The sequence below is a fragment of the Accipiter gentilis genome, chromosome 9 (genome assembly GCF_929443795.1).
Source record: "Accipiter gentilis chromosome 9, bAccGen1.1, whole genome shotgun sequence".
Lineage (NCBI taxonomy): Eukaryota > Metazoa > Chordata > Aves > Accipitriformes > Accipitridae > Astur > Astur gentilis.
In genome coordinates, this window is record NC_064888.1 from 44,161,349 (window position 1) to 44,188,385 (window position 27,037).

At 41.9% G+C, this 27,037-nt stretch overlaps 1 protein-coding gene across 3 annotated transcripts in view; it reads left to right on the forward strand.

The window, feature by feature from the left end:
- The window catches only part of INPP5A (inositol polyphosphate-5-phosphatase A), a 259,792-nt gene that overhangs the window by 139,662 nt on the left and 93,093 nt on the right, over positions 1 to 27,037 (forward strand). For all 3 annotated transcript variants that reach the window (XM_049811311.1, XM_049811310.1, XM_049811312.1), the window contains exons 6-8: positions 3,351 to 3,454; positions 16,033 to 16,085; positions 25,116 to 25,235. In XM_049811311.1, coding sequence (XP_049667268.1) covers positions 3,351 to 3,454; positions 16,033 to 16,085; positions 25,116 to 25,235 — 277 coding nt within the window. The remainder of the gene's footprint in view (positions 1 to 3,350; positions 3,455 to 16,032; positions 16,086 to 25,115; positions 25,236 to 27,037) is intronic.

The window sequence follows — 27,037 nt, forward strand, 5'->3', positions numbered from 1 at the left end:
TTCACAGTGTATTAAGCTCTTAAATCAGAGGAAAAATCCAAATGGATACAAACGTTCTCTGCACAAAAATCATTATGAAATTCTGGTTCTACTCAAAAGCATGCAAAAAAAGATGTTTATATACAATTCAATATTCCTGTAACATCACTGTGTCTTTTCAAAATTCACTGCACAGTTGGACATGACTGAATACAGTCTTTGGAAAAAAAAGATGGTCTCTGTTTTTCAGTTCTCAGGAAGACATATTTGAGTTTTAAAATGATAACAATTTTCTCCTACAGCCTCACGTATTATTTGCTACAGCATAGGAGGTGTTGGGCTATTTTTACAGTGGTCAGGGGCCCAAAAGTTCACTTACATTTTAAACTATTGACAAGCTATTTGTTCTGAAGGGCCGTCATCCAACAGAGGGGTTTGCTGATTGGGGTATTAGGCCAGTTTCAGTCTACCACTTTGATTTACAGAAAGAATCTCATTTTCTCTGGTGTGAAATCAGAAACGGCCTGGTAGTTTTTCTACTTGGAGATACATGAGGAGGCATGCTTCTTTCCTCCTGCATTTGAGTCTCAGCAGTCGTGTAAATGAATCACTGGTTCATATTAAGCATTGATGTTAATGTTAGTCGATGGTAAAGTGCCTCCTTTCTGCCAAGTGCTACCTTTTATTTAGGTTCTCACAGCAGAAGCCTTCAGTCCTTACGGTTCTGCCAAATGTTTTCTGTATCCTGAATGACATCGGGATCTTTTTGCTGACACTGTTAAACTTAGTGAAAGAGGCACATCCATCCATGATCTACTTAGAATGATGCCACATTAGTTTATCAGGATATTTGTTTAGTCTTCCTGTGGGAGCCAGATCTCAAAGTGATTGGCACATAAAGAATGATACTTTTTTTCCCCCTGAAGATATATTGCTACATTACAGTAAATGCTTTCTCAGATTGTGTAAAATATTTTATCTAGACAACTTAAAGTGACAAGTGTTTGTATTGCTTTGTATTTTCACCAGATATCCAGTAGAACTGGACAGTTCAGGGCTCTTGCTAATAGTTGTTTTGGAGTTTTTTTCTCTTATGTGTTCCTAGTCAAAACTCAGTCCAGCTGGGTAGTTCCAGCCTAAACAGTAGCTGTAAGATAGCTGCCAGGATTCCTTTGTTGGAGGAGTTTGGTAAATTAGGTCAGGTTCTTCTCTTTAGACATGCCAATACATTGCCCTGATCAGGAGAGAGACTGAGTACAAAGTGGATCAAGAAGCAGAACCTCTTGTTCATGAGCTGTATAGATCCATAGATTGATTGTTAAGGCTGAAGAGTCTGTGCTATTTCTGTCTGTGATGTAACAATTCATTAAAGACTTTGGAAAGTGATGTGCTTTACCACTAAGTCTCTTTTACAAACACAGCACCCATTCCCGCTTTAAATCCACATGTCAACCTCGTGCTAATAGCCAGAAATGGATAATGGGAAAGAGGTGAGTAGCTACAGGGTCACAGAGCAGCTGATACAGGGTTTGGATGGAGTGAATCCCCGTCATCTTCTGCATTTTCCCAGAGCAAGATTTTTCCTTTCTTGGTTTGAAATAATCTGATCAGGAGAACTGATGCAGAAGGCCTAGTATTAGTCAAGGCCATTCAAAAATAAGACCCTTTTTTTTTTACTCTAAGGGTTTTCAAGTGAATACACAAATAGTTCAGAGTTGACTAAGCTGCCTGTATAAGCACAGAACATTTCAGGAGGAAATAAGAAAAAAAAAAGAATGCTTTTTTGTCCTGAGATCTGATTTTTATTGTTTTAATAATTTTCAGTCACTTAACTGACTAAGGAACACCCAACTGAAACTTGGCAATTTATGTTACTGGTCTTCTTGCCTGATGGAGGCTGGCATGTAGGTAGTGGGGATGTTGGCAGAGTTGAAAATTTTTTCCACCCATGCATGCAGGGAGGACTGTACTGCATCAGACCACTGTTCTGTCTGGTCCAGTAACTGTTTCTAAACATGGCAGAGATCCAGAGGAAATCCTCTGATGTGCAGCTATGAGGCAATTGCACCTCAGGAGTCTGTTTTGGTTAGGTTGTGAAGTCTAACAACTGTCCTGTCTAAGTAAGGCTCTGTTCATGCATGTGTGATTTCTGTTGTAGTCCTAGGTATTTAAATAGTTATGAATATCCAGTCTTTTTCAGGATCTTGCTCAAGTCTGACAGTCTGGGACACTAAGTTGTCCAGCAAAATAATGCCTTAAGTAGAAGATGGATTTCCTCTTTTTAACATGGCTATTTCTGAATATCATTGACTGGCCCCATTTCTGGTTTAGGACATAACAGAAAGGAATTTCTAATTTTCTTGTTCTAGATCAATCAGTAAACCACTTGGTTTTGGTGCAGCATACTCTCTGCTACTCTCACATCGCTGAGGGAAAACATTTAGTTTGTTCATAGAAGAACTTTTTTTCACATTTCTTGTTTTCTCTCAGGGCTTTGTAGTGTTTGAATTACTTCAGTGCATGACTTGAGGATGTCACCTTTCTTTGCAGAGACAGTTCTTAATTAAAAGCAAGTCTACCACAGTTCAGTTCCACAAAAGGAATGGGCTGCTCAGCTTGTGGTCAGCTCATCTTTCATTAGGAGTTCTACCAGCATTACTGGGTCAGTTTTAGAGTGACAAAAATCACACACACACACCCCCACTGACAAAGCTAGCCCAGCAGACGATATAAGTGTGGCCAAACACTAACTTGATTATGATTGTCAGTATTGTTGATCTAAAGCAAAAGGCAAAAAGCTGAGATTATCTAAATGAATTATGTACTTGTTTGATGGGTAAAAGATGTCATTAATAATGTATTACAGATGTGCATCAGTTGATGCTCAGGTAGGTAGACTTAAAATCTGAAAAAAAGAGTTGCTAGATAAAATGTACAGGTAATCACTACTCATAAGTAACATTTTTCACGTTAATGTGTTTTGTATTAATTAATTTTTCTGGTGATTATCCATCATAGATTGCTGGATGCTGGCCGAGGTCACAAACAGGCATCTCCTGGAAGAACCATGCCAGAAAGTTTGAGTGCAAGGGTGTACAGAGACCTGGTTCATAATTAGAGCTCCAACACTTTACAGTGCTCTGGATAGTAGAAATAACACTACCCATAACTGTATAGCTTAAAGATGTCTGATATAAACAACTATGTTTATACATGGTTTAGTGGTCTCTGTTTTTTTGCTCAGTGCTTGCATATTTTTGCTAAGACCCTACCACCTATTTCGCAGATGCCACTGCTTTGCCAATGAGTGCTGTAATTTGCTTATAATGTTAAAGATATGTATGTTAATTTTGGTTTGTATCTCTTCCTAGCTAAGAAGTATAAAAAGGTTACTGGGAAAGAAATCTACTCAGACACTTTAGAAAGCACACCCATGCTGGAAAAAGAGAAGTTTCCACAGGATTATTTCCCTGAGGTACGTACAATCCTGTGGAGCATTCCCAAATGCTAGGTTTGATTCTGATTTGCTCTGATTACTTGAGTGCTACACTCAGTAATGTAAATAAGGTCAGAATTGAGTCTTGGGTTTTTATTTGTTTGTTTGTCGGTTTCTTGTCACCTATAATATATGTTTTAAGTCATTGCATGGATTTACAAAATTCAAATAGAGTTCTTTGTATAGTAGGAAATTCTTGTGAAGGATGAAGACAGTGATGAAAAGACTTGTTTGTGCATTTACAACCAAAGAAATAGCACACAGTGCCAACTGCAAGTCTGTTTCAGGGATACTTACTCCTTGGCAGGGTGAGATGTGACTTTGAATGGATTCCATTTGTATTCAGTGGCAGCAGCTCTGTAATCGTGGTTGCAGCTGATACTGGTTTCTGCTCAGTATGGCTAGCTACTACTGCAGTCACTGCAAGTATGTAGGGAAAAGGTGGTTTCTTATTGGTGCAAGAATATACATAACTTGAAAACATATTGATGTTTCCCTCTGACACTGCCCTCATACTCCATTTTTTTGTTCTCTTAAGAACTGGGGAGTGCTGCATGTTTGAAGTTGAAGGTGGAGGTCTTGTCAAACCCAGAAACACAAGCACAGCTGAGGGTTTTCTTCCACTGCACCTGGAAGTGCAATTGCACCTGTAAATGCAGTCTTTGCCTGCAATTCTCTTCTTTGATGTTTACTTTAGTTTCTCATTTTTAATTTCTTAGGAACATCTAGAACATGGGTGTTTAATGATTAGTGTTTACTACAAGCCAAGTGAATAAATTTGTTGAATTCCTATAACATTTGTGGATCAAACAGGCATGTTACTACTTTACATAAGGAAGAACTAAATAAACTTTAAAAATTAATTTAGAATTTGTAAATATACACACTTAGAGATTTTTACATAGTGCATGCGTGCTTGGAAGAGCATTGCATAAATGATTACAGGGTTGTTGGGATGTAGGTTATTCTTTTTCTTGACTTTGACACTAAATTATTTATTTTTATATTCTGTATCTCTATACTGGAAGGGAAATTGCCTTTGACATAATTTTACTAGCTTTTACCTCCTGTGAATAAACATCTTAAATACTTCTTTGAAGTTAAGTGTTATATTGTTTTGAAGGAACTTCAAGCGGTTACTTGGATACTTGTTTTTCTCCTCCATCAGCAATAAACTGTAGCAGTATGGGTAATTGACAACGTAAGTAGTGCTGTTGAATGATTTGATTGTAATACTGAGAGCACTGAACAGCAGTGTGTGAGCACTGTTGTCACGCTTAACAGAAATAGGCCAAATTATGGATTGTTCATTGATACCCAGGAAGAATTATTTCCATGGTTATTTCACTGCTGTTGTTTCATCGTGAGACTGGCAAATTTGTAACTTGTTCAGCACCGTTTATTACCACCTCTTACATGAACAATTCTTCACAGTCTCTTGGAGAAATGGTTGAGTCTAGTGGCTTTCCCCCACTGTTTTGTGGACCAAGGATTGTGTTTGTTTCTTGTGGGTTCTCAGGGATCAGTTGGCCCCACATTTGTATTTAGAGCAATAGCTACTATATTCAATACACCCTGCAGTGCTGCTTTAGGTACAGGATTATTAGGTCCATAACCCAAGAAGCAGCTCAGTACCTTTTGGTGATCTGATGCCTTCATACAGTTCCCATTCGTTACGTTACCTTAAATGACTTTTCTAAGGAGAAAGCACCATGTTCTGGTGTTGTCAGGGATACTGTTTACCTGGAGGGGGAATAAATAAGAAAGGAGAGAATCCACAAACACTTGCAATTAAGATAGGAACGAATCCCTGAAGCACCTTGAAAGTTTAGTTCTGTTCCTGCACACAGCACAACTCTTTGTAATAGTGTTGTGGCAAGACTTGTAGAACAGACTGGGGGATTTATCCATATTATTTCAAATCTTCAAGCAGTGGGAGAGGAAAGTAGTATGGACTCTCCAGGACTACAATAATGCAGATAATAGCAGCATCAATATTTACAGTTCTGTGATTTTCCATGCTCATTTGGTGTGCAACCTAGCATAGACCAAGCCAGTGTATTTTTCATGTGACTTGAAAAGTTAGAAAATAATTGTGATGAATTTTATACTATGCTGTCTTTCATTTTGGACTGAAGACCAAAGAGTCTCTCAAGCACACATAAGTACAGCAACATCAAAAAAACAACAGGGACATAGTTTTGATTCTCATATACCTGTTTCTATTTTTAAGGCTAAAATTAATCTTGTTATCACCCATTTCCTTCCTAGACAAGTGTTGATTATAACTATGCTAATTAAAAGACCACAAAATAATGTGTATTTTGAAAATTTGAGCTGACACAGCAGAATGTGTGAGCAGCATATCTGTCCAAACGTTACATTTTCACGCTCCTGTGTGTTTTAGCCAGACTTCTCATATCACACTTACAATGTTTTGTGTGAGAAATGGTTTAAGACTGATTCCTTTTCTTTTTATTACTGCTGCTTAAGGATGATCTAAAAGTAATTACAATGATTGAGGCATAATGCAATTCAAAATAATTACAACCCACTGCATATAAAACTAACAAAACTTTCTGTCTTGATTTATGGGTACTCTTGGCTAGGCATAAGACTCAAATGATGCCTCTGGGAGCAACACTCCAGATAATGTTAGGCCATTTAAAAAAAAGCAGATTTGTGTAGTCTATCAGGCCTGAGTAATTTTTTTTTTCCCATAGTGAGAAATTGGTTGTTATCATAGATCACAGATACTGCTCAAAGCTCTTATGAAAGATGAATTAATTTCACTAATGCTTTAATGCAAACCTTTCATGGAGAAGGCTGTATGGTGATAACCTTACTGCGGTCTCTCCTTTCTCAATGATGATTTATGTTGTCTTTTAGTAGATGAAACTGCCTGTATTCACAATCCATCTGCTGGCTAAAGGAATCCTATTAACAGAGGATCTGAGAAGAGACTTAATACTGTAAGGTGAAAGATGTGGTATCCCCTTTCTGGGACATGAAGTAGGAATTTTTTTTCCTATTTTAAAATGTAGATACCTCTCTGAGAGGGTACAGATGATCTATATCATCTCTACCTGTTTTTATGCTGGCTTACAGATGGTGGATCAGCTAGTGACTATCTGTTAAAGTCAAAATAAAGATTGTTGCTTTGAAATCTGCAATAAGAAACAATTTCCTCTTTCCTGCTTCCCACGCTATAGTTCTCCTTTGAAGTCTGTTTCCAAAAGTTTCTTCTTTCCAAATACTGTATTTGGAAATACTAAAGCACATCAATTATCCAAAATATGTAAGGCATGTTGTTCAGCTGCAGTATATATCTAAGGTGAAGGATGACATTTTTATATTTAAGATTTTAAACAGTGGTTCAGCTGCTGGGCTGTATTAGGTCCAAAGCCTATTAACTTTTGCATTCTTAATGTTAAATAGACAAATTATTAATAAGTGAATTATTTATTGAAGTTAAAGGAATTAAGTAAGTGTGTTCAAGTAATGGGTATCTAAAGGTCATTTACAGGTTGGGGTGGGGGAATATACAAATTACACAATAAAACAAATGTCATTTTATGATATAGAGGCATAGGTGTCCTTGCTTTATTCAGCCTAGGCTGGGTAATACTCTCCAGCATGAGCTGAAGTACTGCCCACTCTCCTCTGCTAGCTTTTACTTGGGCCAAGTAAAAGGCCCAAACCATCATGTTTCCATCCACCACTATTGCTTTTGTAACTGTTTTAAGTCATATGCTCCAACAATAGTATAGTTTGGCTGTATAGATAAGTCCTAAAGAAAATCTTAATTGGAAGAGAATATGGTCAAATGCTGAGTTAGGCTTATCCTGACCATAGCAGCAAATACGCTGCAAGACAGGGGTTCTGATTTTGTCATTTTGGGATAAGTCATGTAATCTTGCTGTTGGTGGTTCTGTGTCGTGTTATCACCACGCTGCTATTATCTTAATAGTGTAAATTTTATTTTGTAGTTATCTGCCTTTAATGTCTATTTTATAAAATAAGTTTTGTAATGATTCTGCATTCTCAGAAAAAAGTGAAATAAGGTACCAAATTACTATCATACTTTGGGTTCAGTGCCTAAAATTTAGGTCCATTGTTTATACTTGTGGTGGGCTGACCCTGGCTGGAGGCCAGGTGCCCACCAAAGCTGCTATGTCACTCCCCCCCTCAGCTGGGCAGGGGAGAGAAAATAGAATGAAAGGCTCATGAGTCGAGTTAAGGACAGGGAGAGACCACTCACTAATTACCATCATAGGAAAAACAGACTCAATGTGGGGAAAATTAACTTAATTTACTGCTTATCAAACCAGACTATGGTAATGAGAAATAAAACCAAATCTTAAAACACCTTCCCCCACCCCTCCCTTCTTCCCAGGCACAGCTTCACTCCCAAATTGTCCACGTCCTCCCCACCAGTAGCGCAAGGGGACAGGGAATGGGGGTTGGAGTCAGTACATCACACTTTGTCTCTGCCACTCCTTCCTCCTCAGGGGCAGGACTCCTCACTCTTCCCCTGCACCAGCATGGGGTCCCTCCCACAGGAGACAGTTCTCTATGAACTGCTCCAGCGTGGGTCCTTCCCATGGGGTGCAGTCCTCCAGGCACAGCCTGCTCCAGCATGGGTCCCTGTGGGGTCACAAGTCCTGCCAGCAAAACTGCTCCAGCGTGGGCTCCTCTCTCCACAGGGCCACAGGTCCTGCCAGGAGCCTGCTCCAGCGTGGGCTTCCCACGGGGTCACAGCCTCCTTTGGGCATCCCCCTGCTCTGGCGTGGGGTCCTTCCTGGGCTGCAGGTGGAGATCTGCTCCCCCGTGGACCTCCCTGGGCTGCAGGGGTGCAGCCTGCCTCACCGTGGTCTTCCCCACCACGGGCTGCCGGGGAATCTGCTCCGGCGCCTGGAGCATCTCCTCCCCCTCCTTCTGCACTGACCTGGGGGTCTGCAGGGTCATTTCACTCACGTGTTCTCACTCCTCTCTTCCGGCTGCTGTTGTGAAGCAGTTTTTCCCCCTTCTTAAATACGTTCTCCCAGAGGTGCTACCCCCGTCACTGATGGGCTTGGCCTTGGCCAGTGGCGGGTCCATCTTTGAGCCATCTGGCATTGGCTTTGTCAGACATGGGGGAAGCTTCTAGCACCTTCTCACAGAAGCCACCCCTGTAGCCCCCTGGCTACCAAAACCTTGCCACGCAAACCCAATGCAATACTCCTGTCAACCCTAAATTCTGCTGTTCCAAAGAAAGGAATTCTTATAGACTTAAATGTTCTTTGGAGAGTTTAGTGAAATATAGGTAGGAAAAAGAAGGTGGCTTGTAAAATAGAAGAAATATTGTATCTTTGACAGTGAATATGAAGTGTGAGAACAAGCCAGTAGTCTGTGTTGTGCTTTCAAAGACACCATTATTTTCAGCTGGTTTTGGCAATGACCTATACTGGAGCATCACACTTGAGCTGCTGGCAGGGTCAGGACCCTCTGACTTTACATCCCTGCAGCTGCGTTCCCCTTTATCCACTTGGTCCTTCAAGGTTCTCCCAACAGATGAAAAAGGGACCCCTGAAACCTCTGCCCCACCACATACATACTTGTAGCTATTGCTTCCACAGGCCTTCTGCCAACTTGCCGTGGTAACTTACAGCTTTCTTGCAAGTAAATACTTAACTTGATCTCTCTTTGAAAAGTTGCATCATTATTGTATTTCTGTCTTCTTAAATAATTTTTAGTGAAGAAATTATGTATTGCTACTGGTTGGCTCCTTCATTGGTGATGTGTGTAGGAAGAAGCTGGCAGCAATAGTAAGTTGCATGTCCCATGGTTTTGTGTATAAAAATAAGCAGAGCAAGTGTAGGTTTTATCACATACTTCTTATGTTTGCTTACATCATGCATGGATACTTAAATGTGGTCTTCCAATAGATATATTCTTACTAAATTCTTTATACTGTATTTTCTGGTAAATAAAGGGTAATGAAAGCATATGTGAAAAAGCAAATTTATCAATTAAATTACTACACTACATAATAGTCTTTGTCATTAGATAGATTGACTTCATATTCTTAAGCTCTCACTATATGTTTTTTTGATGAGTGCCATAGATATTTTCATTTACAGACTTTTAAATTTATGTAATGACTTCTAAAAATCTTTAGCAGTAAAAATATGACTGATAGTGCTGTTACAATGCTTGATAGTGCTCAAAGGCTGAATTGTACTTGAATTTCCCATATACTGCGTATTATTCTGAAATACAGGGAAATTAGAAAGGTACTTTGAACGGTTTGTGTACAAACTCCTAAAAACACAAGAGCATAAATTCTTTAGTTCTGTAAACTGATCTAAGGAAAGAAAGGAAGTAATTTGGGGGCAGGAACTACATTCTGCATGTTTTTTATGGAAAGTTGTCACAATACACGCTCCCTTTCCTGGTTAGTTAAACATTGAGTATATTGTGAGTATGTGAAACAGGTTCCTGTGCGAGGCTTTGAGGAGGAGTTTTTCTCACCGTGGTGGTGCGGGCCTGTTAATGCTGAACATCGCTTGGTGCCTCAGTTGTTCTTGCGGCTCAGTATTGAGCTGCTTCGTGTACAAGATTTCCCATCTTCCTCTGAACTGTGGTGTTCCTTTAAGAAGCTGCAATTACACTGCAGTCATTGCCACTTTAATATGTCTTTCCTTCATGCCCCTGCTTTGTATGGTTGAATAAACCCTTGCTGGGTCACTATTTAATTTGATATGGTCCCTCTCAGTAAAATGATGGAGAAAAGATGAATTAAGGCTCTGTGCTAGTCATTATCAATCATGGTTTGTGTGCATTACTTATTGCTCACAGTGCTTTTTGACATTAGCCCTCTATAACCTCTCTCTTCATGTTAATGTTGTCTAGAGGTCCTTTTACCCGATGTAGCAGAGGTTATTTATGTAGGTGGTGTTTCTAGGGGGTTTTAAAAGGTCAGCATGATCTCCTGAGAGACTCTGTTCACAAAGAAAAGGCTGGCAGAATGTAACTACAAGTTTTCAAATTGTGATTTTTGAATTATTTTTTTTTAAGGACGTCTAATAGGTGTCAGAATTTCAGTTACATTTATTAAAGTAAATTTTTGGCAAAATAGCCTCTAATATGTACTACTGCCCTTAAAACCAGTATTTGCAGTGTATGTGTGAGGAAATGAAAAGCTACTACAAGAAATTCTGTATTTTACCATGTCATGAAATACGAATTGTGTTGCAAATTCCTTTTAATTGGCTTGTATCAGTGTAGGCTTGAATGAAACAAAATAAGGCAGCAGTGCCGAGGGGTGGGCATACTTTATACTGGTATTGCTTGTGCTGGTGAGGTTGTCAATGGCAGAATCAGAGTAAAGTCCTGTGAGATGGCCTGCTGGAGAAGTGGATGATGATTGACAACAAGACTCTTGGTCTCATGCACTTTGGTTGCACAAAACCTTAAGGTAATTGTGCATGCATGAGCCTGTGGCAGCAGTCAGGGCACATCCAAGGGAGAAAGGGATCTGGCTGATGTCATTGGGAGGCTTCTTACTGCCATCTTAAAAGGGAGAGGTTCCTGAGGGCTGGGAAAACATAAATGTCATAGCTGTTTTCAGGAAGGGTCACAGGTGGCCTCTGCTCCGTCATGGGAAGGTGATGGAGCAAATCTTCCTGGCTGACCAGTTGCATGGACAGGGGAAGTGCTGTGGATGTTGTATGCATTGACTCTAGCAAGGCCTTCAATGCACTTTCTCACAGTATCCTTGAAGCCCAGTTGGTGACATGTACTGGGTAGGTGGAGTATAAGATGGCTGGAAGGTTGGCCAACCACCAGGCTCACAGGGTGGTGAACAAAGTCCAGCTGGCAGCTGGTGGTGTTCCTCAGGGCTTGATTCTGGGATCTGTGGTATTCAACACCTTTGTTAACAGCTTTGCAGAACAGGATGGAGCGCACACTCAACTTTGCAGATGATGTCAAGTGGGGGGAACAGTCAGTATGCTGGAGGGCAGGGCTGCTGTTCAGAGGGACTTCAACAGACTGAAGAAATGTGTCTGATGGGAACCTCATGGAGTTCAGCAAAAGTTAATACCAAGCCTTGTCCCTGGGATGGGATAACCTTATAAAGCAGTATAGGCTGGAGATGACTATCCAGAAAACAGAAGAGGACCTGGATCTTGTTCGATAGCAAGTTGAACATGAGCCAGCACTGCACTTTGGTGGCAAAGACGACCAGCAGCATCCCAGGATGTGTTAAGTCCCAGGGAGGGAGTCCTCCATCTGTTTGGCACTCCAAGGCTACATCACAACTCCAGTGTCTTGTTTGGGAGCCCGTGTACCAGACAGATGTGGGTAAACTGGATCAAGCATAGCAGAGGCACCTCTGGGGCTGGAGCACAGGGCGCGGGGGGAGGAGAAGCCAGAGAGCCCATCTGTGCCACCAGGAGAGGGAGGTGATGGTGGACCATGCCACTGGCTGCACTGGCCAGCTGGTGGCTCTTAAGGGATGGGACCGGGTGCCTCTGAGTGGTGTGCCAGCAATAGAACGAGGGCAGCAGTCACCAGCTGCAGCAAGGGAAAATCTGGCTAAATCTGGGAAAAGATTTCACCACAAGGGTAAACAACAGAAGAGGGGCCCAGATCAGTTTTGGAATCACTGTCCTTGGAGACACTCAAAACCCGACTGGATATGGCTCTAAACAACATGATCTAGTTGGCCCAGTTTTAATGTTACATCTTTCGACGTACCTATTATGTTGCCAAAGAGGAATATAGCAAATGAAAAATGACAGCTTGATTAAAGACATTATCTTGGGCCACATCATAGGCTTGGACTATTTGATTTTAAGTTCTGTGTATTGTTCTTCAGTAATTAAAAGTTCCATATAGTTATTTTTAAGAATGAAATGACAGAGCTCCCCTTTTTTGATTGAGATTAGATTTAAGCCAACCTTGAATGCTTTTAGCCATTTTTTTCATTGTTTTGCTTTTGAATAAATGCTGACATTTTGCCAAATCTCAACTTGTAACTGCTGTCATGATCATCACAGAAACTGTGAATAGAAGACACCTAATTGGATTATGGGGTTTGTAGTTCAGCCATGAAAGCTGGACTGTTAGGAAGATTTGGTGTGTTAGCCCTGCAGCCAGCCCTTCCCTGATTGACCAGAGTAACTGTTGGATCCACAGAAGAGTTTATTTTTTAGTGCTGGAAAATTTTTTACAGTAAAGTAGATAGTCAATACACAGCTTTTCTCAGTACAGCTGCAGTTTAAGGAAAATCAGAAGTTGGGCTCTCCTAAGACAAAAGTAATAAGGATTCAGAGAAATCAGTTCACTTCTTAATGTATCCATCAGCTGGATTTCAGAGTAGTGAACAGTTAGGATTTCCTCCCCAAATACGGCTGTATTAGACCTAGGCAAATTTACTTGCTTTCAAAAGCCCAAATTCTGAAAAGATTTAAGCACCTATAAGCATCAACAAGCAACTGATGTTAATTACTAAATATCTCAAAAACACTTATCCCCCATCATCTATAGTTACAGAATTGATGCAGTCAGCTGCCAGGAGTCACCAGACACATCTGCAAGGGGGTGGTGGTATAAACTTTGCATATGCTCAGGAGAGAAGTCCATTTATTCTGTATAATCCTTCTGGGTTTAGGAGGTCTTTCTCCCTTTTGGCTATAGGAAATCTTTACATTTGGCTAAACATTTCTTTTGTTAGTTTATTTTATTCCCTCTTAATATATGTCCTGTAAGCTACTGAAAGCCAGCTGTAGGTAGAGACATAAGTCAATAAGAAAGTTGTTCACTGTGTGTCCACAGTATCAAAATACAAATTTCGATTCATTGCATGAAGGACTGTTGTTAGTTACTGTTCTTGGACTTGACAGTCTTGAGAGGACCACTTCCCTTGTACTGCCCACTGCTGTAGCAATGCAAAGCTGATGAAATTTGTGCAGGAAAGCCTCCAACCCTTCTTTGGCAGGGCCAGCACAGCTGGGTCCTCAGGTAAGCAGTCAAGCTGCAATTTTCCCTGCAGCTCTTGCAGTAAAGCTTGGCTCTAGCAGCCTGTGTACGAAGGCCCCACAAGCCTGCAGAAAGGTGATTCTGAAATAAGAAATACTAAAAACAGGTTTCCCAAAATCTGGAGTACATAACTGTGCATAAATTTTGGAGGCTATTTTTTACTTCTTAGTTTTGTAGCATGTATATAACACTTTTTCCACAAAATTACGAGCTCTGAAGTTGACTGCAATCAATGATTGCAAGTAACTTTACACATTTTCCTGGGTTTGGATAGAAGGGAACTTTGTATCAGTAAATAGTTTGTACATTCAAGCTTTCAAGAATAAGCTACTATTTATTCAGTAAAATAAACACTTTAAAGTCTTCATAAGCCTATTTTGAATGCAAGGAGAACGCTAATGGGACAGGGGCCCTAGTAAAGGAGTGGCGTTATGTCTGGTTGGTCTTGACTGTGGTTACCATGTTTGTGCCTGAAGAGGGGAGGAGGTGGGAGATAGGTAACTGTTATCTGAAGGGTGATCAGGAAACATCCCATTTAGATTTTGCGAGGCACTTCACTATCTCAGCAGTATTTAGGACTTCAAAATTTCACAAGCACTGACTGTTCACAGTGTGGTGGGTAAATATATCCGGCAAGTCTCTTCTGAAGGTAGTGCCTTAGGAGAGGCTTGGGAGAGTGATACCCCTGAATGGGGGGGATGCTCTGCTACGGCTGGTGCTTTATTTGTAATAAGGAGTTGCAGTCTTTTGCTACAAAATCATTGGCGTCATTATTTAGGCCTGTCTGTTGCAATATTCATTACAGAGAACATTAGCCTAGCCCCACATTCATTGTTAACAGTGAATAAATAGGATACAGAATCATGTCTTTTTGTGGGAGGTTGTAATTTATGGCAGCGTCTTAGGAGTGGTGCTGAAAAAATCCTTTTGCTGTATCATAAGTGCCGTATGTTGGCATGAGCTGATTTGTGGCTTTCTCGCAGACGTTTCAGTTTTGATAAATGTAATGTTTTACCATTATTTAAATTCCCCTTAACTTTTATAGAAATACTAGGTAGGTTGGCTCAGCAGGAGAAATAGCTTTCTAGCAGATCTCATTCATTTTAATTCGATGTAAATCTCTGATGACATTTTACAGTTCAGGTAAAATTACAAAGAAGCCAAGACATTTGTGCATAGGCAGTAAGAATTTGCTGGTTTAGGCTAGGCATAAATACAGTTGTAAAGCTTTCCTAATTGGTTATCTTTCATCTATAAACAACTACCAGGGCTTGTATTAATTTTACACATAAGTTTATAACTGCTGCAGGACCAAAAATAAAATAATTCCAGGATTTCGCTGGGTAAAAAACTGGCTGGATGGACGAGCCCAGAGGGTTGTGGTGAATGGAGTTCAATCCAGTTGGTGGCAGGTCACAAGTGGTGTTCCCCAGGGCTCAGTATTGGGGCTAGTTCTGTTTAATATCTTTATTAATGATCTGGACTCAACGATAGGGTGCACCCTCAGCAAGTTTGCAGATGACATCAAGTTGGGAGGGAGGGTTGATCTGCTCAGGGGTAGGGAGGCTCTACAGAGGGATCTGGACAGGCTGGATCAATGGGCCGAGACCAATTGCATGAGGTTCAACAAGGCCGAGTGCTGGGTCCTGCACTTGGGTTGCAACAACCCCATGCAGGCTACAGGCTTGGGGAAGAGTGGCTGGAAAGCTGCCCAGCAGAGAAAAACCTGGGGGTGCTGATCAACAGCCAGCTTAATATGAGCCAGCAGTGTGCCCAGGTGACCAAGAAGGCCAATAACATCCTGGCTAATATCAGAAATAGTGTGACCAGCAGGACTAGAGCAGTGGTCATCCCCCTGTACTCGGCACTGGTGAGGTGACACCTCGAGTCCTGTGTTCAGTTTTGGGTCCCTCACTACAAGAAGGACATAGAGGTGCTGGAGTGTGTCCAGAGAAGGGCAACCAAGCTGGTGAGGGGCCTGGAGCACAAGTCTTAGGAGGAGCAGCTGAGGGAACTGAGGTTGTTTAGCCTGGAGAAAGGGAGGCTGAGGGGAGACCTTATCGCTCTCTACAACTACCTGAAAGGAGGGTGTAGCAAGGTGGGTGCTGGTCTCTTCTCCCAAGTAACTAGTGACAAGACGAGAACAAACGGCCTCAAGTTGCACCCGGGGAAGTTTAGATTGGATATTAGGAAACATGTCTTCACCAAAAGGGTTGTCAGGCGTTGGAACAGGCTGCCCAGGGAAGTGGTGGAGTCGCCATCCCTGGAGGTATTCAAAAAGCACGTAGACAAGGCACTTCAGGACATGGTTTAGTGGGCATGGTTGATGGTTGTACTCCATGATCTTAAAGGTCTTTTCCAACCTAAATGATTCTATGATTTATGAGAGACGCAATATATGTTTTCAAGTTCGTGTGTACTGCTTATTAGTTACAGCATATGGATGAACTTTGTTTTATTTTGTTCTCTGTATGTTTCCCTTTCACAGTAATCCTTTACTTAAGGTGACTGATTATTTGCTTATTTTTCAGTGCAAGTGGTCCAGAAAAGGTTTCATTCGAACAAGATGGTGTATTACTGATTGGTAAGTTGCATCTTTAAGTTATTTCTGATTATGTGTATATTATGTATGTTTTTGTTAACAACTATTTCAAAGAAGGTGTTCATATGTATAGATTGGTCTATTCATAGAACAGATTGGTTCCAGAACAGTTGCTTTTCTTTATTATTTATTGAACACATAATGCTCAGTAAGTTGTAATGATGCATAACAAAATGTGATGTTAATATTCACGTGCATGTGCAGTTAGCATGGAATAATTCAGGTCATAAGCAACCTCTCAATCAAGCATGACCAAAAAAGCTTGATGTCTGTGACCAAGGCCACAGGAGTCGCAGTATGGAAATAAAGGCATCCCTCCACGACTGCTCCCCATCACGCCTGATACAGCCATGGTTCTACAGTGTCTCACCTGGGTCAGATACCTGTTCCTGGGTATATGCAAGCCCTCACCTCTGGGATTTCTGAGGAAAGAGATTGTTGTCTATGAACTCTTTAAGCCAGCCCTTTAAGCCCAGTCCAGTTTCCACTGAAGTCAGTGGAGGGACCCTACCTTTAAGGAATGCAGCTTTTTAAAACCAGTTCCCACTATATTACTTTTGCTGGAACAGAACTTTTTATTTGTCGTATTCAGGTCGGGATTCCCATTTTAAACCCAAGGCATGGTCCTGTTCTCTGTGAGGTTGCTTATTTTCATCCTAGAGTAGAATAAAGCACCTGGCAGCCCAGCACTCACTAGTAGGGTTTGATGGAGGGGCAGCAGAGAGTGGGCAGCACACTTCTTACCTGTGCATTCAGACTGCTGAGGAAACATCCCACCAAGCAAGGCATAGTTAAGTTCAGTGTAACCTGCCTGTCATCAAAGCAGAGAGAGTTCCTCATAAGATGTGCTGTGAAAATCTACAGAAGAAACAAACATTGTTTGCTCTTGGGATCATCCAACAGCCTAAAGAGGTGGGGGCTGAGGGGAGCAGACAACTATACGAAAATAGAAGTTGAACATCATTTTGGTGTTATGCGCTAGATCACTGTCTTTGGAAGAAGCAGTGCTAACTAGTGTTGATAAGAGGTGTATCTCATAACTGAAGCTATTATTGTTTGAAAATGCTATCTTTAATAACAATAATAGTAGTAATACGTAAGAAGTAGTGTATGTTGGGGGGAACAGCTGATTGTGCAAAACACTACACCTGAGAGAGCTTGAAAATTTTCTTGGTTTTAACACAAGGAGAGCTCAATTAACCAACAGATGGTTCAGATTTCTCTAGTCCTACCTGGAAATCTGACCATGCTTTTTTTTTACCATTTAGTCATAGTTTTGGTCTTTACTGCTTATTTATGTTAATAGTCACCTAAATGTATGTGAATGTTCAACACTTCTCCCTTCCTCCTCTGGTTGTTTCACATCTTAAATTTGTAAGTTTGATTTTAAAGTCTGATGAATGTTGACACAGGCTGACTTCTGAGTGCTGAACAGTGTTCTTGCTTGTTTGCGTAAGCATGTTTATTAGATTAAGCAAACAATTTGTGAAAAATTAAAAAGCAGCAGGTTTTCTCCTTTTACAGACTTTTGACCCAGAAATCAGGCAGGCAGCTATGGGATAATGTAGGTTCTTGTTAATTTTTTCCAGATCCATATGACATGGCATGGCATGTGATTCCATCAGTAGAGATCTGCAGAAGTGGGTATTTAGCACCAATTGCTAATCTGGCCTTTCCTCTTATATCATGACTTTTCCAGGTTCTGTCTCTCCTATCCTCTTGGATTTCTTCTTTGCAGAAAAAATAATGTGAATTTATTTTTAGGCCTTTCCAAGAAAAAAAATGTTCTTCAGAGAGGAAATTTAAAGGAAATGTTTTCTTGCAGGTTGATACTAAAAAAAAAGGATAGTTCTTGGAAGGAGCAGTGTATAGCTGGGTGTTCTGATCAGATAATATACTATTCTTATGTTTCCTATGGGTGTATTGGGAAGTAAGAGTGAGAAAGCTTACAGCTTTTTCTGATCTGTAATGAGGTGAGCTATGGTGGTGGATTTGTGTGTGGAATAGCCTGCAGTTATGATCCACATGATCTAACAAGATCACAAATGTTTCTAATTAGAAGTTAAAGGGACAAGTTACTGTGAACAATTTCTGGAGAATGAAAGTGAGACCTAATTAGGTCTAAGTTCATAATGTGTCTGTTCATGGGATGGTTAAGTGTTTAAACCCAGACTGTGTGCATATGAACAAAGTTCTGTCAATTTTTCATAATCGTGACTTTTGATTTATACATTTTTACATGCTAATAGTTCACTAAAAATATAGACAGGATACTTGTTGTTAATACTCCTCTGTGAATCCTTGAAGGGAGCTATTAATTTTCCCTGCCTAGGAAAACATCATTATAGAATGTGCCTCATGGCAAAAACAGTGGGCTTCCAAATATCAAAAAAAGTGACCTTAAAAGATTTCAGAGAACTGTCCCCTTTTTCCTCCTCCGTGATTCAGTGATCTGCCCCAGTTGAGTTCCTCTGTGAATCCAGATTTTTTCACATCCATTATTCTTCATTAGCTTATCTTTAGTGTGAACAAAGAATTAAGGAATCTTGGGGCACTCAGAGATTTTGTTTTAAGAAGAAATGAAAGAGCGCTACATAACTACGCACTTTTTTCTTGCCTTTTGGGTTTTTTAAGTATCTTGAATATATGGGAGGGTGTGGTGTGGTATTTATATCTATTCCTCTATTCCAATAGTTCTTAGTGTTACAATTGTGTTAATAGGTGCAAGATGGTGCTCTGAATACGTTACAATCTTAAATACAGTTTACATATATAGTTTATATTTGGTAGAGAGGATGGAGTAGAGAATACATTTATAAAATGTAGGTATGGCACCAACCTGGGCATGTTTGCAAGTAAATCAGAGGTCAGAATAAGCAATCAAATTGTTTCGATATTTTAGAGAAGGTAGGATTGCAAGATGAAAGTCAGGGAAGTGCAAAGCATTGCACTTTGAGAGGAGAATTCAAAAGCACAAATACAATATTGGGAATAACTGACTCATTACCCATACTGTAGAAAAGGATCAAGGAGAAGAAATTGAACATGGTTCATTATTATCTTACTGAGATGTGTTAATAGATACGTCTTGTGAAGGACATGAAGAGGGGAAGGTATGGTAATTATTTAATTGAGTGCTGCCAAGGCCTTTGATAGAGTATTCTGTCTTGGTTTGAGTTCTGTGCTTTAGGTAAGCTGGAAAAAGAACAGGAGAGTCAAGAATGGTAGGAGTATTTGAGTAGGAGTTGAAAAAATTTGGCTTGCCACATTTGGGAGACTGGTTGCTGTTTATCTCCCCTGCAGAAAGGGCAGAAGGAAATCAGTTTCATTTGCAGGAAAACAGGTAATATGATGAAAGTTTTAATTTAAGGACAGGGAAATTGTAGGTGGAAGGTCCTTCATTAGCAAGTGTTAAGAACGAGTAGTTGTTAGGCAGGTGGGGATGGATTATAGATACCTTCACACAGGAGGTATGTTTGTGACATGAGGTCTCTCCCTGTCCTACAGGAATTCTTTCTGTCCTTCAGACAGACAGGAATGGACATCTTAAGCCATCATCTCCAGATTATGTTTTGTAGTTATGTACTAATTATATATCTTAATATGGAGGTTAGTAGGACTGCTTTATCATCACTGTGAGCTCATTCAGCAAGTTACACTGTTCCCTGTAGCCAAAAAAACCCCACCAGTATCTTTGGAAGAGGCCTTCATGCCGGCTGCTTGGTGACCTCTGTATCTTTATCATGCATTTGCTGTTTTGACTGCCATTACTTGCTGTGTCCAAATCTGTTCCCTGACTCCATCATGATCTGGGGGATCTCCCTGTGTACAGCTTGGGGTTTCTGCTTTGTACCTCTCTCTGCTGAAGTCTGTTCCCATGTTCTCGCTGGCAGGCTGCAAACTCCTTTTTGAGCATGAGGTATGTTTGCCTTCTCTGTTGTTTTTTGTCTCCACACTGAATTCTCATGCAAGAGATGTCTGTGCACAGCACTAGTAATGCAAAGTCAGTATGATTTAGCCATTTGTTCGAATTGAAAATGTTTGGCTCCCATAAAGGGTAAAACTGTTTTATAAATCTGAAATCGCAGGCAAGGTAATACAGTCAGATGGTGGGGCTGAGCTGTGGTTCACCTCACAAAGGGGACTGAAAACTCATTAAATGGACCTTTCATTAGCAGTAAGGCCAAGGGAGAGGGAAGATACTGCGAGGACATTCAGTGAATTTATCTGTGAAGAGGCAGCTTGAAATCCATAGATGGCTCTGGGCTAAGCCCAAATGGTGTTCATCAGTGAAGCAGAGAAATTAAAATGTGTTCTATTGCTCTATCTAGTAGCATCTCTGCATTTAGCTTATCCTAAGGTGGGGAACACATGGTTTTGGAGCCCTTTGCAAAATCATCAGTATGCATCTGCAAGTACTATTGAAGATAAGAGTTGCCAAAAGGGGTATAGCCACAAAAGACACAGTGCCTGGAAGACCAGTGCTTGGCTGAGGAGCATCTCTGTGGCCATCAGCATTATTTCAGGGGGTCTCAGACAGGAGAACTAATAACCCGCATGTCTGTGAAGGGGAGCTGACAGAGATCCTTTGTCCATGGAGTATGCCTGAGCTGCCAAGGACAGGAACAGTACTGAAGCATACTTGGACAGAGAGCTTAAAACAGGTCTAGTATGACCACCCCCATCCTGCCTAAAAATGTCAGCAAGACTGGACTTTTATTAGAGCTGTGGCAGTTTCATTTTGCCTCCGTTCTTCCCATAACGTCTTTTCTCATTTAAGTGCTGACTGCTTTCAATCAGCTACAACCAAATTTTGCCAGCATTTTTTCTGAATGTGAGAATAAAGCATTTTAAATAGTCTTCTTTCTTAGAACAATCCTCTAGGACAGATTTACCTCTACTCTGGTATGTAATTTCTGTTTCTTCATAGTTTAAAAGAAGTTTAAAGAAATCTATTCCATTATAGCCAGGAAATTTTTTACCCTTGCCAGTCCAATGCTAGCGTAATAATTATTAATAGTGTTTGTGGAATCTACCCAAAATGTATTTTTTGAAACACTAACCAAAAGTGTGCCCTCAAAGTGAAGTGCAACAGCTTTTTTGGGACATAGCAGCATTATGCATGTAGGTGCTAATGGGGCACACCACTTTCTGCAGGTGCTGGAGGGATGTCCTTTCCAAAACAACATTGTCAATGCTCTCCCTTAAGTGTCCCTTTTGGAGCTTCATAGGAGACATCTTTCCTTCGGTTCTTCAATGCAGTATACAGGAATTCCTGCATATACTGGTTTGTTTGAGGGGTTTTTGTTACAGGGGTGGTGGTGTTGCTAAATCTGTATGAAGAGAGTATTCCATGTTTTCTGGTTTCATTGTGACTCGCCATGTCCCGTGACCAAAAGAGCTTAATAGCAAAGCGCTGAGACAATAGAGTTTTTAAAAATGCAGACCAGGTCTCTAGGATACAAAAAGCCACAAGCAGAGCAAATATAAAGCAGAATGCCAGCTTGGCCGTAACAGCTGGGTAGCTTTCTGTTTGCCACTCAGATGCGTCCTGTCTGCCTGCTGTGGGAAACCAGAGTTCAGAAAGACAGCTTGCCTTCCAGGTGACCTAGACCGCTAGCAGTGACACCTCATATGTGATTAACGTAGGTGACAATAGGAAATTCCTCTGTCTGGGCATGTTTATAACAGAAAATTCCTTCTGCGTGAAGGTTTTCTGCCACAGTGAAGAAGGGATTGTGTGTAAGGTACAAGAATATAGTTGCATACAGGTACATTGTAAGGCTAGCAGTATTATTATTGTTAAAAATACTGTTACAAGTCAAAATCAGCCAAGTGTTGTGCAGTCTCATAGTAAATTCCAGTCCCTGTGTCAAGGAACTTATGCACTAACACTGAATAGGATGTAGTTATAAATAGCTGTCACAACAAATGGACGGGAAGATAGGGCGGATACCTGGAAGACGGTGATCACAGGAAGTCATGGACCTGCTAGAGCTGGTCCAGAGGAGGGTCCGAGGGCTGGAACACCTTTACTGTGAAGAAAGGCTGAGAGAGTTGGGGTTGTTCAGCCTGGAGAAGAGAAGGCTCTGAGGAGACCTAATTGTGACCTTTAAGTATAGAAAGAGGTCTTACAAGAAAGATGGAAACTTTTACTGAGGCCTGTAGTGACAGGACAAGGGGCAATGGTTTTAAACTGAAAGAAGGTAGATTAAGATTGGACACGAGGGGATTTTTTACAATGGAGGTAGTGAGGCACTGGAGCAGGTTGCCCAGAGAGGTTGTGGCTCCCCATCCCTGGAAGTGTTCAAGGCCAGGTTGGGTGAGGCTTGGAGCAACCTGGTCTAGTGGAAGGTGTCCCTGCCCATGGCAGGGGGTTGGACTAGATACCTTTAAAGGTCCCTTCCAACCCAAAATATTCTGTGATTCTATAATTCAGCTTTCATGCAGGGGGGGCAAAAGAAGGTATTTCTGTTCCACAGGGGTTTGAAGCTGGTTTCATTGATTAAGAAGGAACTTCCAGAATTTCCCTATTTCTCTTGTCCTCAACCAAACCAAAATCCATAGATTTTCCATAGAAGTATTATGATTCTTTCAGAAATCTCTTCTGTCAGTCTCTTTGGCCATCCCACAAGGCAGACACTGGGCACTGTAACAGCAGTCCTCAACCCCTGTGTGTTCCTCCTGGAGGGCAGAGCTCCCAAAGCCGAGACAACATTTACCCCTTGGAGTTATTTCCTTCTAGAGTGCACTACCAGTACTTGATCAGGGATGCCAGTGCAATGGCCTTTGGCTGAGCCAGCCTGCAGCCAGGTGAAGGGACTGCTCTCTGACTCTCTGCCTTGCTGCAAAGGATGATTTAATAATACTCCTATCTTTCGGGTTAGGAAGCAAAGCTGTGAAATTTTACAAATTTTACTGATTTTCTGAGCCTAGCTCCTCATCCGAGTCCTGTGAGGAGCAGCTGAGGGAACTAAGGTTGTTTAGCCTGGAGAAGAGGAAGCTGAGGGGAGACCTTATCGCTCTCTACAACTACCTGAAAGGAGGTCATAGCGAGGTGGGGGTCGGTCTCTTCTCCCAAGTAACAAGTGACAGGACGAGAGGAAACGGCCTCAAGTTGCACCCGGGGAAGTTTAGATTGGATATTAGGAAACATGTCTTCACCAAAAGGGTTGTCAAGCATTGGAACAGGTTGCCCAGGGAAGCAGTTGAGTCACCATCCCTGGAGGTATTTAAAAAACGCGCTTAGGGACATGGTTTAGTGGTGGACTTGGCAGCGTTAGGCTTACAGTTGAACTCGATAATCTTAAAGGTCTTTTGCAGCCTAAAGGATTTGTCATGGTTTAACCCCAGCCAGCAACTAAGCACCACGCAGCTGCTCTATCACTCTCATCCCCAGCTGGACAGAGGAAAGAAAATATAACAAAAGGCTCATGGGTCGAGATAAGGGCAGGGAGAGATCACTCAACCAGTTACAGGCAAAACAGACTTGACTTGGGGAAAATTAATTTATTGCTAATCAAACTAGAGCAGGGTAATGAGAAATAAAACTAAACCTTAAAACATCTTCCCCCCACTGCTCCCTTCTTCCCAGGCACAGCTTCACTCCCAAATTCTGTACCTAGCCCCCACAACAGCAGTGCAAGGGGACAGGGAATGGGGATTGGGGTCAGTTCATCACACCTTGTCTCTGCTGTTCCTTCCTCCTCAGGGGGAGGACTCCTCACTCTTCCCCTGCTCCAGAATGGGATCTCTCCCACAGAAGACACTTCTCCATGAACTTCTCCAACGTGGGTCCTCCTACGGTTGCAGTTCTTCGTGAACTGCTCCAGCCTGGTTCCCTTCCACAGGGTGCAGTCCTCCAGGCACAGACTGCTCCAGCATGGGTCCCTGTGGGGTCACAAGTCCTGCCAGCAAACCTGCTCCAGTGTGGGCTCCTCTCTCCACAGGGCCACAGGTCCTGCCAGGAGCCTGCTCCGGAGTGGGGTCCTCCCCAGGCTGCAGGTAGATATCTGCTTCCCCATGGACCTCCCTGGTCCATGCAGGGGACCTCCTGCAGGGGTGCAGCCTGCCTCACCATGGTCTTCCCCACCACGGGCTGCCAGGGAATCTGCTCCGGCGCCTGGAGCACCTCCGCCCCCTCCTTCTGCACTGACCTGGGGGTCTGCAGGGCTGTTTCTCTCGCGTGTTCTCGCTCCTCTTTCTGGCTGCAGTTGCCATTGCGCAGGGCTTTTTTTCCCTTAAATCTGTTCTCCCGGAGGCACTACCACCATCACTGATGGGCTTGGCCTTGGCCAGCAGCGGGTCCGTCTTGGAGCCGGCTGGCGTTGGCTTCATGGGACATGGGGGAAGCTTCTAGCAGGTTCTCACAGGAGCCACTCCTGTAACCCCCCCGCTACCAAAACCTTGCCACGCAAACCCAGTACACCTTCAATACAATACAAACCCTCTGATCCTGCAGGCATAGTCTGAGTTAAACAGTCCTTTTCCCAACTGGACGTGGTGTGTGGATTGACCACTATTATCTTGGCATTCTCCACATAGGGGCAGATAAGGACATTAGCCCTTAAAGTCAGTAAAATTCTCCTGTCAATAGTTTTGCATTTTGTTTATTGCAAAACCACAGTTCTACTACGTATTTAGTTACACCTTTATAAACTTGAAGTTGTTTGTTTACACATTCAATTTTGTTTTCAAAATATTTTAGTGAGAGGGTACTGCTTGATTTCTGTGAATTGTAACTGACAAATAGCTTTTTATTTTCATATTATGCATATTTTAAGCAAAAGCTTAGGTGCAGTCTTGCCTGTGGATGAGTTGTCGTAAGTTTGATGGTAGTCTTTGACAATTTTCTGATAATGATAGCTTAATTTGCACAGTCTGTGTGAGTGAATATTAAGGTAACATAAGAGAATACAGTAAGTGTTAACTATGTTGAATGCTTTGCTGATGCAACAAATGTTTTTTTTCTTTTATCCTGAATCATTTTATTTTTTTCCTTTTTTGTCATAGTGCCTTTGACTTGGTAAACATTCATCTTTTCCATGATGCTTCCAATTTAATTGCTTGGGAAACAAGCCCATCGGTTTACTCAGGAATACGGCATAAGGCTCTTGGCTATGTACTTGATAGGTATGTATTAGCCTTTACTAGCCTCTTTCAATCTTCTGTGTTCATAAGCAGCATATAAAAGATGTTTCAAAAGGCACGCTCAGAAATGTAGAGGTTTTTATTCTGTGAACTGAAAATGGTCACTTCTTACCAGAGTTTTCTAGGCAGTGCCAATTACAGATTGGTTTGTGACACTTGAGCTAAATTACTGAGATTGGAGAATCTCTCTGAAGTCACCAGAACTTGCAGAGTAGAAAGCAGGTTTATTTTTTAAATATGTTAGTTAGAGCAGCTCCTTTTTAGTCTGTGTGGAGTCTAAAAAAGCTGCCATTCAAGTATGTTTTCAGTTGCAGAATAATAGAATAATTCCGGTAGGAAGGCACCTCTGGGAGCCTCTTGTTCATCATCCAGCTCAGAGCAGGGCTGACTTCAACATCAGATCAGGTGGTTCCAGGCTTATCCAGCTGAGTTTTGAAAAGCTCCACGCACAGTGATTTGCAGCTTCTCTGGGCCACCCATTACTGTGTTTGACTACCCTCATTATGAAACTTTTTCTCCCTAAGATCCAGTCAGAATTTACCTCAGAGCAGTTTGTGTCCATCACCTCTCATCTTTTGTTGTGCATTGCTGAGAATAGTCTGGCTCTGTCGTTTCAGTAGCTACCAGATAGATAAAGCCAGCAACAAAATCCTCCTGTAGCCATCTTTTCTGTAAACTGAACAAATCCAGCTCTTTCAGCCTCTCCTCGTAAGTCACGAGCTCCAACCCCCTCAACATTAAACCCTGTGGTGTTTTAATCTCAATGCTAGCTGAGTGCAGTAGGCAGCTAATCTTTTTCACACAGCAACACAGCATTTGTGTGCAGTCATCGCTGTTATTAATAACATCATGGTTTATAATGGTGTTACAGAGTTGATTCATCTGATGGGTGGTACAATACAGAGGATAGTCCCAAAAATACCCAAGAATTTACTGCTGCCCTAATTAGCAGTTATAAAGACAGAAAAAAAGACAGCTTTTTCTTGAGTAAGAAAAAATTATCTCTGCATGGGCATACGTGTATTGGCAAAGTAAATAGGTATTTCTCTTACAAGGTACAGTCTGACTTCATGTTTGCCTGAGAAATAGAGCTTTAAAGTGTCTCTTCAAAGCAGCTGTGGCATACACTGCCATATGTGGCATGAGATTGTGCTTAAAACAAACTGCTTATGCTGGAAAAAATAAAAGCAGAGCACTTTATGTCCTGTTTTCCTGCCCCAGTCCCTGGTGTCTGGTGGCCTGCCGTAGTGGGCAATGTGCCGGGGCTGCCTTTGACAGTGGTGCCACAGGTGCCGGCGCGTGCCAAGCTCCGAGAGCTCTCTGCCACGAGACCCAGGCAAGTGCAGGACTGCTGCTGCCCTTCCCTGTAGTGAAGCTTGGACAAGGGTTGCTTGGCTGGTCTTGCTGTGGGGCACCAAGTGCTGCAGCGTGAGAAGTTCCATCCCAAACGGTGGGTGCTGAGCCCTGTCCTACTGCCCAGCACAGACTGCCAGTAGGTGCCACGTTGGTGACAAGGGCTAGCATGTTGTGGCTAGCTGAGGGGAGGAGAGCAAGTGCCTGGGACTCATGGGGAGTCATTGCTTAATGCAATTTAGACCGTGGTCAAGGGAGCTGAGAGGAAGGATGGGTTCGATGTGTCTTTTCCTGCTGGCATTTGTTTGCAGCCTTCCCCGTGTATGGCAAATGCAGTGAGGAGTTCCCCACAGTCAAGTAACTGTTTACTCTCATGAGTCTCTCTGGCAGCAACCTAGAAGTTAAAGACACTCCTGAACCAAATTAAGTTA